This window comes from Sceloporus occidentalis, unplaced genomic scaffold, assembly GCF_023333645.1.
Source record: "Sceloporus occidentalis isolate IW3139 unplaced genomic scaffold, rSceOcc1.0.p SCAF_25, whole genome shotgun sequence".
Classification (NCBI taxonomy): Eukaryota; Metazoa; Chordata; class Lepidosauria; order Squamata; family Phrynosomatidae; genus Sceloporus; species Sceloporus occidentalis.
Window position 1 is genome coordinate 6,913,078 of NW_028317005.1, and position 12,805 is coordinate 6,925,882.

At 37.0% G+C, this 12,805-nt stretch overlaps 1 protein-coding gene across 1 annotated transcript in view; it reads right to left on the reverse strand.

The window, feature by feature from the left end:
- Positions 1-409: 409 nt before the first annotated feature.
- LOC149300338 (1-phosphatidylinositol 4,5-bisphosphate phosphodiesterase eta-1-like) overlaps positions 410-12,805 on the reverse strand; it is a 48,032-nt gene continuing 35,636 nt past the window's right edge. Inside the window, exons 15-23 of the mRNA XM_089485299.1 lie at positions 10,510-10,689; positions 10,195-10,302; positions 9,442-9,566; positions 9,148-9,232; positions 6,114-6,260; positions 5,898-5,977; positions 4,956-5,015; positions 4,209-4,566; positions 410-2,310 (exon numbers count right to left, since the gene is read on the reverse strand). Of these exons, the coding sequence (XP_089341425.1) occupies positions 410-2,310; positions 4,209-4,566; positions 4,956-5,015; positions 5,898-5,977; positions 6,114-6,260; positions 9,148-9,232; positions 9,442-9,566; positions 10,195-10,302; positions 10,510-10,689 (3,044 nt within the window). The remainder of the gene's footprint in view (positions 2,311-4,208; positions 4,567-4,955; positions 5,016-5,897; positions 5,978-6,113; positions 6,261-9,147; positions 9,233-9,441; positions 9,567-10,194; positions 10,303-10,509; positions 10,690-12,805) is intronic.

Here is a 12,805-nt window from a genome sequence, read left to right on the forward strand (position 1 = left end):
TCAGGCTGATTGCATGCACAGTTACATATTTTTTCCCCCCAAATAAAATTTTAATTAAAAATGACACATGTATATGAAAAAGTACAAGATTATATTTACACAGTTGTCAACATTAAGAGCGGTTTTAACCACTAAGTGGTATAGTTGAGCCTAATGGATTGCCATGGCATTTGTCGCATTCTCCAGTGGCACCCAAAGTGTTAAAACCAAAGGAAGACTACACGATAAAGAAAAAATAAAAGTTGCAGTGTAACTTAACCCTTTGAAGGCCAGAGGAATGAACAAAATATCTTAACACTGTGCATTGCTCACCTCTGTGATAGTCAAGCTGTTAAAAGCTCAACAGGAGCACTTTCTAATAAAACTGTCCATCTTGTAAACAACACAGAATTGGGGGACCATATACAATTTACAGTCTTAGTAGGAAATATATTTCAGGTTCATCAGTATTGCTTGGCTCAGTCTGATAACTGAAATGATCTATACAAAAGGGATCATTATATCTATATGTTTGAGAAGTACATGCACCCTCTGGAATGCCTCTCCTTTCAAGGCTCTCTCTGTTAATGTTGTTATAGTACCCTGCTATATAAGAGCCAGTGGAATGTCTGTTTATAGTCTGAGAAGGTGTAGGCTGTTTGTTTCGAAGAACAACTTCATTAAGGTTGGGATTGCTGTGTTTTTGCTTATTGGCCTCCTGACGTTCCTTGGCACGGTTAGCAATGTTCCTGACCCTGCTTTGACTTCTAGAGGACAGCTTTCGAGTTAGAGGTTTAGGATCATCTTCATCTTCACAAACAGATGATTTACTACAGTCGTCTTTGTCAAACAGCATCAATTTACGCAACTGTTCTGTCAATGTATCCGTGGATTGAGGTCTACTTTTTGCCAAAAATGCATTTTCCTCCACAATGCCCGATGAGAGAAAGCCCCTGTTGATTCGTTTGTATTTGCTGTCAAAAGTACAAGAAATGTCATCTGATGTCAGATCACCAAGACTTTTTGATTTGCATGTACTGGGTTCCTTGTTACCTTGGAATGTTCCAACACTGGAATTGTTGAATGTGGACATGTTGCAGCTCTTCATTCTGGCCCTTTGGGGAACACACATTATATGTTGCTTTTGATAAAATTCTTGATGTTGATAAAGCTGGTCAGAATCTTGTTGTCTGACGGACATATGACTGGTTGAAAGCCCATATGATGCAGTCCCATGGACATCTGTGTGTAATGTATAATTCTGGAAGATTTTCTTTGGATGTTTATCTATGTTTAGTGTCTGTTTTTCTGCCAAACAAGGCAAGCGTTGCCTTTTGTCTTTGGCACTTGAATTCATTGAAAATTGAGATGTATTACCAGTTGCAGCACTTTTACTGGGATTTTGAGATCTATCAGGCTGGATCCTGTTAGTATAAGCAAATGAACCACAATTCACTTGACTTTCTGAACTAGCTTGTCGTATTTTGGCTGGGTTTGGTTTTAATTCAGGATAGGGGGATCTGCAAGGTGAACTTCTGACGTTATGTTCCGAACGACTTAATTGATTTGCATCCATCAATGAGCAACTAGCATCAGGAGGAAGGTCTTCTTCATGAATAATTGTGTAGACTGAATATTCACTTGCGTCTGGCCTAGAGAAGACAGTAGTTTCAGCGGTTGAGTATACATTTTTTCCCTGCTTCAAACCTGACACGGACTTTTTAGGTGTGTAGATGCCAGGTGTGAAAATCTCAGAATATTCACTAAACTTGGTGTGGCTACTTGGGTGTTGTAAACTTGAGACACAAGTCAAATTGGTTTTGTCTTCGGTGAGGTCAAACTGCTTAATAAGCGCAGACACTGAACTTCCAAGCTCACTCTGAGTAACAGAAGGTAACTCATTTATAACATGGGAAATATCGTTTTCCATCACAGCTACTGTGGATTGTAGATTATTGATGTCTGAGCACATGGTACTTGATAAAGCAGTAATCGAAAATAATTCAACTTTCATATCATAATCTGATGCTTTGTTTTCTGCAGGTATTTGAAACACAGAGCCATTCAGTTTTGGTTTTTCATTTTCGTCATCCGATTCACTGGTAAAGGTATCATTAAACTCCCTAATATCTTCATCATCACTCCGCTTCCCATAGTCTAAGTGTAAACTCTTCCATTTTTTATGTACAATGGGTTTGTTACATGTAGCTTTAGTCTGGCACAAATCTTTAGAAGTACATGCAGAAAATGGTGCAGGTGAATTATTTTCAGGAATCGGAAAATCCAAATCTTCTATAAACAACTTTCTTCTGACTTTACCATCCAATCCTCCTATGAAACCAAAACAGACAAAAAATAAATGAATTGCATCATATATATTTTGTAAGACAAACTAATGGAAAAGTGACACAACATTATGATTCTGTGCATTGTGTAAACAAGGTTTGGCGTGAAATGAAGACACAAATCAAAAATGGCAACTTGGTTGGACTTTTCCTTGAAAGTCTATTATTACATCCGACATGTGATGTAATACTTGTTGCAAGTAATGGTAATATGATACCATACTGAATACATTGCATTACCTTGTGAAGTTTCCTAGTCAGATCTGTACTATAAAACATAAAATAACTATGTTAACATCTTAAAAGTAAGCATAATGACAGCAACATGGCAGTATAATAATTCACATCAAATCATGCAAATGATTTATAGATGTCAATGGGAATTTCAGGATTTGATCATTCCGAATACGGATATGTCCTCTTAAAAAATATGGGTTATTGTCAGATACAATATTTGCTTATTTTTTATTTAACACAAAGTTGTGTCTCCATGTATGTTAAAGACTCCCTTTAATAAGGCACTCAAACATCATATTCTTTCATAATAGGAAGTCAGAGTCTCTGTATTATTAAGTAGGAAAATACAGAACTGCATTGCCAATAAGACACGAGGGAAAAATTCAATTTCCTACTGTCTGTGCAGATTAGAATCTAGTTAATTTCTGTAATGCGTATACATATAGACAGGTCCAGATTTCCCATAAGGCAGACTACGTGTTTGCAGAGAGTGCCATATCGAGTATTCCCCAAGAGGCAAACAATATGGCTTAGTGATAGCCCTGTGTATGTTACAAACATTTTCCTATTCTACTCGTAACTCAAGACCTTTGTGCAGAGCTATACTTATATAAATAGTTCAAATGCACATTGTAGTTAAAAGTAACAACATAATATAAAAGGTTAATTACTAGTTTATTACCGAAAACTGCAAGGGCCAGATGCTTGTCACAAAATCCTGTTAGGTACGCCTAGGAATTATACCTTCTTCCACCATTACAGCACCATGCTTCTTTTAAAGAATCACCAATTAATACGACAACAGAGATAAATGTATTAAATCGATTTTTGGTCTCCCCTTCACTGAGATGTACCTTATTTCGAAACCACAGGCATAAGATATGGAACTACCTCTAAATACATAAATTGTGTCCTAAAGACATTAGCACCACAATTGCTTCATGCTTGTATGTAGTTCTTTCACTCAGCATTTACTAATGGAGTAAACCATTGATTGGCACACACATTACCTCTTCCCACTTCCAAACAGGAGAAGTTACACATAAACGTTTGTGAAAAAAACTTTCTTTTGACCTCCTATCCTAATAGCATATAGACCACATGGTTCTTATGGGCAACCCTGCAACCCAATTGGCATTGCATGTTGCCATAATTCCCCAAATCAATACAAGCCAAGTCGTGTCTTTAGATAACATTAGAGAACATGCAGCAAACTGTTTTAAACCACAGTCTCTTTATGACCTGCATACATTATTCACTGATATGGCAAATCCCAAATTGAAATAAATAACCATTTTCTTTCTCTGAATTTTAGCCATGTTTCGCTTTACATCCACTCCTCTTATTTTCCTTAACTTATTCAGTTTTGCAGTCTAAGCTTTAGTCAATCTTTTAACTCCTTTAAGCTCTTCTTGATTTAATCTACCAAGCAGAAGGACTGGATTTAGTTGCTTCCCCACTATTCTACGATAAGAATAGATCCTCCCTCAGATGCTGCAGTGTCCCGTGGAACCACATCTTCGTGTAGTCCCTTTATAACATCTGCTTTAAAACACTTCAGAGAAGATCAAGAATTGCATTTGTGCTTTCTGCGTTCGATTATGTTCACGCACATTATGGCTGAGACTCCATACTGAGCTATCTCACCTGAAGATGGGTCATGTATTTTGGTATCTTTTGAAGTGTTTGACATTGAAGGTTCAAAAGGCCCAAGAAGGAGCTTGTCCACAGGCATTGATACAGGGCGTGCTTGTAGGCTCCTGGAAGTTCTCCTGAGCACAGTTTCTTTTTCTTTAGCACCTGATACCTCACAGCTAATGTCCTTACTCTCTGTAGATTCTTGAAATACCATCTTGGTTTTCTTTCTGCCTTTTGCTGGTGCACTGGCAGTGCGTCTCAAGAGGCGGTCTCCGATTGATCTTTTCCGTACGTGACCATTGCTTTCAACTGAACTGTGCTTGGAATTCTTATGAAAAAGCCCTTTAAGACCAATAAACTGTCTGTTCTGTAAAGAGCAGAATACGAAATCATACAAGAGTCAAAACACTTTCTTTACACATAATGAAAATTAATAATGGATGAAAGACGCAAAAAAAAAAACAACCTGCGTGGAGTACATTGAATATCAATATGAGCTGAAAAACTCATGCAGGGATGAAAAGCTCCAAGTAATTAAGCCACAGCCACCGTAACCCCTCACTGCATACAACTTCTAATTAGCAGACAATCTGACCTACAAAGTGTATGACAGTAATAGATTACGACTTGGAACAACTATGTTTAATGCATGGGATGCGTAAAATCACAGTGTTCAACTATTTCATGCTCGAGTGAAGAGTGACTGGTAATGATAGCTGGAGTTAATTGACACTCAGCAGAAGCCATGATGTCTACCTTTGTAGCTCCTAAAAAGTGCAATATAGTATAACTTGGATTGAGGATTAAGGGGCTCCACTGAAATGGAAAGAAAAGTTAATTTTTAACACATTTATTTAGTCGTACACCATCATGCATATCACTATTTGGACTGATTCACATTTCTCATCAAATTTTGTTTTTTAATGCACAATATTTATTTCACTTATAGCCAATATTAACAGAATCATGCCAAAAAAAAATAGCCAGTTATTTCATGAAAACTAGAATTTGGCAAGGAGATTGGTATTTTTACAATAGCATAACCACACCACTATCTTGCCATCAATATTTTGAAAGAGGGTGCTGCTTTGAGAGGTGGCTATTGGGAGAACTATCATAACATAATCTAGCCATTTTTCTGTAAACTTTAGAAAGTAGGGCTCGATTTTCATATGTCATGGACTGGGAAGGACTTTAAAAGGCCAGGAACTGCCAAATAATGTACACACAGTGGATCATAACATTTTCATACTCTCGTATGAGCATTGCCAGCAGATGCATGTACCCAGCAAGTAACCTGTAGAGCAGGGGTAAGCTTTAGTATGGGCTAGGTGGCCAGTTGGGGTCTGCAGGCTGTACACCTCCCCTGATGTACACACACACACGAACAGACCGATTTAGTGGGTGCTTCATACATGAAGAATAACTATAACAAGTAAGGTGAATTCTAATCAGTCTGCTAATTAGTGAGCCAATAAAGACATATTTATATATATTATATATATATATATATATATATATATATATATATATAACCTATATACACAGATCCTGAATAGTTTAAAATCAATCATAGTAAAAACAGCAATATGATTGCAAATCTTGGCCTAGAGAGAATACATGATGATAACGTATATTCATCTGAGCCAATGCATATTGCTAACATATGAACTCAGAATGTAAATAAGTTTTACTTACTTTGCCATATATCTCATTAATAGTGACATGGACAAATATGGAAGCTTCGGTCAGACCTTCTAAGTAAACGTGGCGATATCCTGGTAGGATCAAAGACATTTTGTATTTAGGGACTACGTTTTGCTATATAATTGGTTACATATAAAATACCATTGTCTAGTTAAGAAGGGTAATACACCCGCAAGACCATACCAGGCTAGCTATCGCTGTGCTTACCAGGCATGAGGCTGCTGAAAGCCACGGTTCTTTGTCCAACGAAATCCCGACCAATTGGATCGTGGTCCCACACTAAAAACCGTACCAATGCAATGTCCGCCATGTGAACGGTAAAGGTGAGGGTCTCTTCCCACACTGGATTAAAACCTGTAAACCATGAAGAACATTTCAATATCAATTGCACATACAATCACACTAAAGGTGCTCCATTTGAAATCCACATGCATTCCTTAGCAGAATGGGAATTGCTCATTTATGTCTAGTGTTAACAGTACTTTGGTTACATACTAATAACAAGATTTTACGAAAGAGATGCATTTTATTTCTGCCCCATAGTTTCTCTTGATGCCCATTTTAATAGATGGCACAGCAATGTTATCTTCCCTATACCAAGTACTCTAGGCAGTGCCGCACATGTCTGTAAACGGACAAGCTATAATTTAGCGATACCAATTTATAGCAACCTCAGTAAAAAGCACTGAAATGGAAAATGCAGTATTGTTATAACATGCGCAAGATGATAAATCCCGCTAAAGATAGGAATACTCTTAAGGCACTACAAGCTCCTTTCTCAAAATCTGGGGTTAGACTCAATGACCCTTAATTGGTGTTAACAGTGGTCAAAAATGTACCATACAAAGCTGAAATAAATACGTGCTCAGAGGCAAAAAACACAGTGTACCAGCGACTATCTAACCTTCCAAAGCCATCATTACTATAACGTGATTATGCTCTTTTTTAAAACTTAATTATATTGGTTGATACATATTATAGGCTGCAAAACAAAAAACAAAATTAAAATATCTAACACAGGAGTAAATAGAAGCATTAAAAGAAACTCACACCACAAGCCAGTTAGGCATAATAAGCTTCAGCTGTGGAAACGCACTCACATCAGAAGTTTGCCTTTGATGCTATCAGTCGCACGGTGGTTTCCACGTGCAATCAGTGCACACTGGGCATTCTCTAACTAAATATTTAGGTGCATTTGAGCAGTTAGCAACCGTCTTTGGATTTGTGCCTTGGGATTTCAACTGCTTTTAGTGTGCAATATTAATTTGCAGCAAAAAGTCTTTTGGACTTTTAGACTTGACATCGAAACAAGCCCATGGAATCTGGCAATTCCCATTAGTTTCATTTATAACACAATACATTCTTAATAGTAAAATAACTGGATACAGTTTATCCTAAATAAAAAAAAAAGTAATAAAAAGAAACCGAAGTTAATAACTCCTACTCCTGAAAATTATATACATTATCTTGTTACTTTAAGGTTGTGCTGAGGTGTTCTTCTGTGTCTAATGTTTTAATTTCCAAATGACATTTAGTAATTTTTATGTTCCATACGGCAGGCAAGTGAGACGGTTGTGGTGTTCAAAAATGAAAAGAAAAAAAATAATAAATGTGTAAAAAAATATTAAATTTGGAAGCATTTCCAGTTGAAGAATCAGAGCCTGGATTTTAAATGGGTCACTGAATCGAGGCTCTGGAATCTGGCAACTCTTATTAGTCAATTTATAAAACAATACATTCCTCAGACTATAATAACTGCACACATTTCTTATTAAATCATTTTCAAGACAAACCTTTTGTTAGTACTTGCAACTCCTACTCCTCATAATTACATGTATTATCGTGTTAGTTTTAGTTAGCACTGAGGCATTCCCCTGTGTCTAAGGTTTTTGTCTTCGAATGACATTAGGTAATTTTATTGTTATATATGGCAGGCAAGTAAGAGAAAAAAAAAAAATGAAATGTTTTATCATTTGGATGGTTAATACAATTATATACAATTATGCTCTTCCAGCTGAAATATGCCAAATTAAGTCTTAGATATATCAAACGGAATCTGTAGTTTTTTCTTAATGGGAGTATTGCACATACTGTATAAAAGATTTATACTTGCAAGAAATAAAATAGTCATAAGCGAAAGCATAAGCATAGTGCAGGTTATTTAAGTAGCTGCATACATGATATGATTGCTGTGCGAATGCCTCCGTGCAGTTTAACACTTACAGGGCAGCGCGGCTCCATCTACTCAGAAGATCCTGCTGAAAACACCTGGATTTTAAAGGACTCCAACATATGTTATGCTGCACCGAGAAGTCATTCGGGATCTCTGTATAATACAACAGACTACAGCGGGGCCTCTAAGTACTTCCAATGCAAGCCCTGTTACGTCAGTAGCTTTTACTGATTAGAAACTCATGTCTAGAATAAGATGCATTGAATTCAAGAGCATTCTGAAATCTACCAACTAGAGATTATTGTATAACTGGGTGAAGGGATATTCAGGGCTTTTTTTGGGGGGGGGTGGATGGGACAGTAAGGGAGACCATTGATCCTTCCCTCCCCACTTAGACAAGACCATATTAAAAATCTGTATTAAATACAACAGGATAGATACTTTAAGAGTAACTTTAACTTACCATCTGCCCCCCCCCCCCAAAAAAACCCCAATTATAAATCAGATAATGAGAATCGATACTAGTTCACTAGTGTACTGTACACTACAGAAAAGACACATACAAGTACAGGATTACAAGTAAAAAATAACCCTTTTTTTGTATAACCTTTAGTTTATTATTTATATTTCAGGTTTTAAACCCTGTTTCCTATGTGAACCCAGATGGGTAAACAAAGTATATTGTGTAGGCCTCTGCCAATATATGACTGTAGAGTTTTGATTTTATATTTAAAAATATTCACAATAAAATTGTTAATTTAAAACTGAGAAAAACAAAAAACAAAAAAAAAGACACCCCACAGATTTGTTGGCAAATCCCAGATATTGTTGTAATGTGCAGTCATATACCATGCCAATTCCTATACATTGCTGCTGTTGACATCAGGGTATGTGAACTAAATGTTAAGGTAGAGTTTTTTTTAGGCAAACTCATTGCCTCTGGGGTGAGAGATTTTCTATAAGATTCTGTGCATCAACACACTCTTTACTGAACTAGTAAAAATACAGGTCAAACAGTCTGGTATATTTTATCGCTCACAGGACAAAACAAAAGAATAGTAATCTTACCGTTGTCATCGACCACTCGAGTTTGCTCCTTACAACAGTCCACGGGCAGTCCAATAATTTCAACTTCTACAAAAGGGTCAATTATCTGCGCAGCAAACAGTCATAATGATTAAATATGCACCAAACGAAAGGTGGGGGGAATGCTAAACAAAAAATACCCTGAATATATAAAAATCAGAAATAAAAAAAGGCCAGGGGTTTTTAATGCCTTTTAATTATTAATTATGAAATACTACTTAATTTTTTTTTTATTTTTTTTTACTTAATTTTTTTTAATGAGAATCATGACCTTACCTCTCCTCTGTCTCCTAGCATGGAATCTGGGGGTTTCGGTAGCTGCTGTCCACTTATTATTTTAAGAATAAGTTGTTTTTTAGGACTGGCAGGATGGGGATCTCCAGAAAATGGATTAAACACACCTATAACACAATGGAAACACACAAGATCACAATTCACCAGATATGAAATGTAGCACCAACCATTAATAATGATAAACTTTGATAATATCCCTAATTAAATCCACCACCTTAAGCCTCACCGTAAGTGTTTTGTGAACAAAACGGCAAACTGCATTAATTCATGACAAGTACTTGGAAACTATGGAGTTCACTGAAATTTTCAAAGTTGCTGATTATACATTCTAGTTACTTAGGTTTTCTGTTTAGAATATTAAGTTATATAAAACAAATGAACAGGCAGCCTAAATAAATAGGTAATTAAAACCCAATGCTGAGCAAGAAAAACCATTTCAAATGATCTCATTAAAATAGATGTAAAATAGGGCAAAGCTTTCCATAAATCCAAGAAAGCACTGGCCTCAGAAGGCAATTTGGTCCCTTCTCACAGACCATTTATTTAACGACACATATATCTATACAGACACAACATTTAAAGATACTCACGAACGTCTACCGACAATAACTCACAAATAACGCTTTTAACAGCAGGAAATTGTAGGGAAATTGTCAGGGGGATATAACATTGTGACATTTTGATGACAGATTGCCTTTAAAGATGTCTATATGTTGGAGGAAAGAGCTGAAATACCTTTGCACATCTGTTGAGGTTTCAGGACGTATCCACAATTACCATTCACCTTGAATTTTGCACGGTTTAATTCCATCATGCGTCCCTCTGTTTGATAGTTTAGGGCCACTGCAGACACAGAGACAATGGTAATCACACGAGTACAATGCGAGAGAGGCAACACATTTATTATAATGAGTGAAGTATTGTCACTGCTAGAACAGGCACTCCGTGTGGGGGATAAGGAAGAGATGTCTAAAATGATTCCTCATTATTCCAAACTTGTAATTAAAATAGTGGCCTTTATTAAATGGAAGCCCGAGTGACTCTGCTTACCCAGCTGAATCCCTGCATTCCAATATGGCACGGGATTAAAATTGCTAGAGTCTATCCTGTACGCAGATGGATAAATCCTGGTGAGTTGTTTCTGGTTGTATAACATAAACGGTTCTGATTTCTGTTGAACCACCTGATGGGCTCTTGTTTCGCTGAAGGACAGAACATTTCCTCCAGAGCCTAAAAAAATATACATGAAAGTTGATTAAATCAGTCAAAAGCCAGATTTCATAAGAGAAGATGATCAGAAAGCTCGAGCTTTGATACACAGCAGGGCCTCTAATGCTTGGATGCTGCATATTAAGTTTGAAGTCTAGGCACTAAACCAAAAATCCATCAGCTCAACCAATGGCAGGGCCACCATCAAAAATCTCTCCGGCACAGTGTCAACTTTAGGACCCCTATCATGTCACAGTCTATCATTGTAATCAACCAAGGTACCCTGCTTGTTAAAAAAGCACATCCAGCCCATTCCTTAACCCCACTATGGTAAAATACAAGTTGCTACCTTGAAAACAATGAATTGGTGGCTGAAAGTCTTATGAGGAAAGGTTTTATGCTTCTCGAAAGAGGTGGGTTTTCAAAGAGCTTTTGAAATTTGCATATGAGGGAGAAACTCTGACAGAACTGGAAGGGAAATCCAGAGTACAACATGGGTGAAACCCTAGATGTGGGAGTGGGAAGAGGTAATGATGGTAGAAGAAAGTTATGAGAGTTACGAAGAGAGCGGTTAGGGGTGTGTTTGGATAGAAGGGCAGAGATATAAGGGGGTGCAGAGTTGTTAAGGGTCAAATCAGGATCACGAGTTTGAATTGGATTCGGAGTGGTATTTTGGTTGTTTCCTATGTGAGTAATGGGCAGATTCGGGAGATGTTTTTCAGTTGAAAATGGCAGGATTTGGTGAGGGACGAAGGAGAGAGGAGAGTCAAGTGTGGCACCAAGACAGCAAACTTTGCCAGATGGTTGGATGGGGAAGTTGTCAACGGTGAAAGAGAGGTCTGGAATTTTGGAGCGGATAGTGGGATTAACAGAAGCTCAGTCTAGGAGATGTTGCATTTCAGGTTATGCGACACCATCCATGATGTGATTCAAGAAAGATAGCCAGTCAGGCGAGTTAGACGAGAGGGTGAAAGGACAGGAGAGGAGATAAAGATTAGGGTGACACTCTACATTTAGGTGGTATTGGAAATCAAAAGTAGATATGAGTTGTCCAAGTGAAGAGGTGTAGATGGAGGTATTAATAGGTTAAGCCACAAAAAATGCTGTAGAAAATGTTTTTACATCTTATATCCCACAAAATATATTCAACTACATTTTTTCATGGGGTATATTTCACATGGCTCAGACTTGCATGTACATGTTGTGTAAGTGAAAATCCACAGAATTTGACCTTAAAATATAACACCAGCTTCCACATATAACTTCTAGCGCTGGTGAGAAAAAGAATCCTTGTTCACCCACAATAACCTTTACTTCAGGAGATGAGAAGAGATTAGGATGATTGGTATATGAACCAAAAGGGTAAGAATAATGAAAGGCACGGTCTAACTCATAAAAAAAACATGAACAAGCCATCTCTCTACCACTTACGCTCTACAACGGCAGTAAACCTTTAAAGGGTCATACGATGTTTCATCTAATCAGAAACACTGTAGAAACAGATGCTATCATATCTAGATTTCAATAAATCCCCACATTGGTTTATTTACTCTTTGCAGAGAGCCGCAGGATTACATAAATCATGGTGACCTGATTGCATCTGTATTTTATTATTATGTAATTATTGGGCATTTTAATATAATACGGGACAAAAACAACAACCCCCCCCCCCAAAACAGGTGTACGTTTATATCTCTTCACCATGCTATAGTCACTGGGCTTATGGAACAACCAGACTGTCTATTTATATGGCTCATTGTAAATATAGGGGTTACATAAAAATGGGTATACTTTTAATTTCCAGCTTCTATTTCCAGATAGTGTCCTATGCACATGCAAGTATTGCAAAACCTATTAAAAAAAACAGGTCAGCACGGTACATGCATATGATTTAAATGGAACCACTGGCCATATAATGCACTGGACAAAAAACATGCACCCAAACGACCTCAATGAAAATATAGCTTTATAATTTCATATATTTGTAACATAGCTATCTATTATAAATAGTTACTTTGTGTATAACTGCACAAAGGAACAGAATACATTGCGTTTTCCCCAAAACACACAATATCAAATACTTACAAATGTTCTGCATCGTATAGTGCTTTATTAGCTCCAAATACCATTGTGCTGA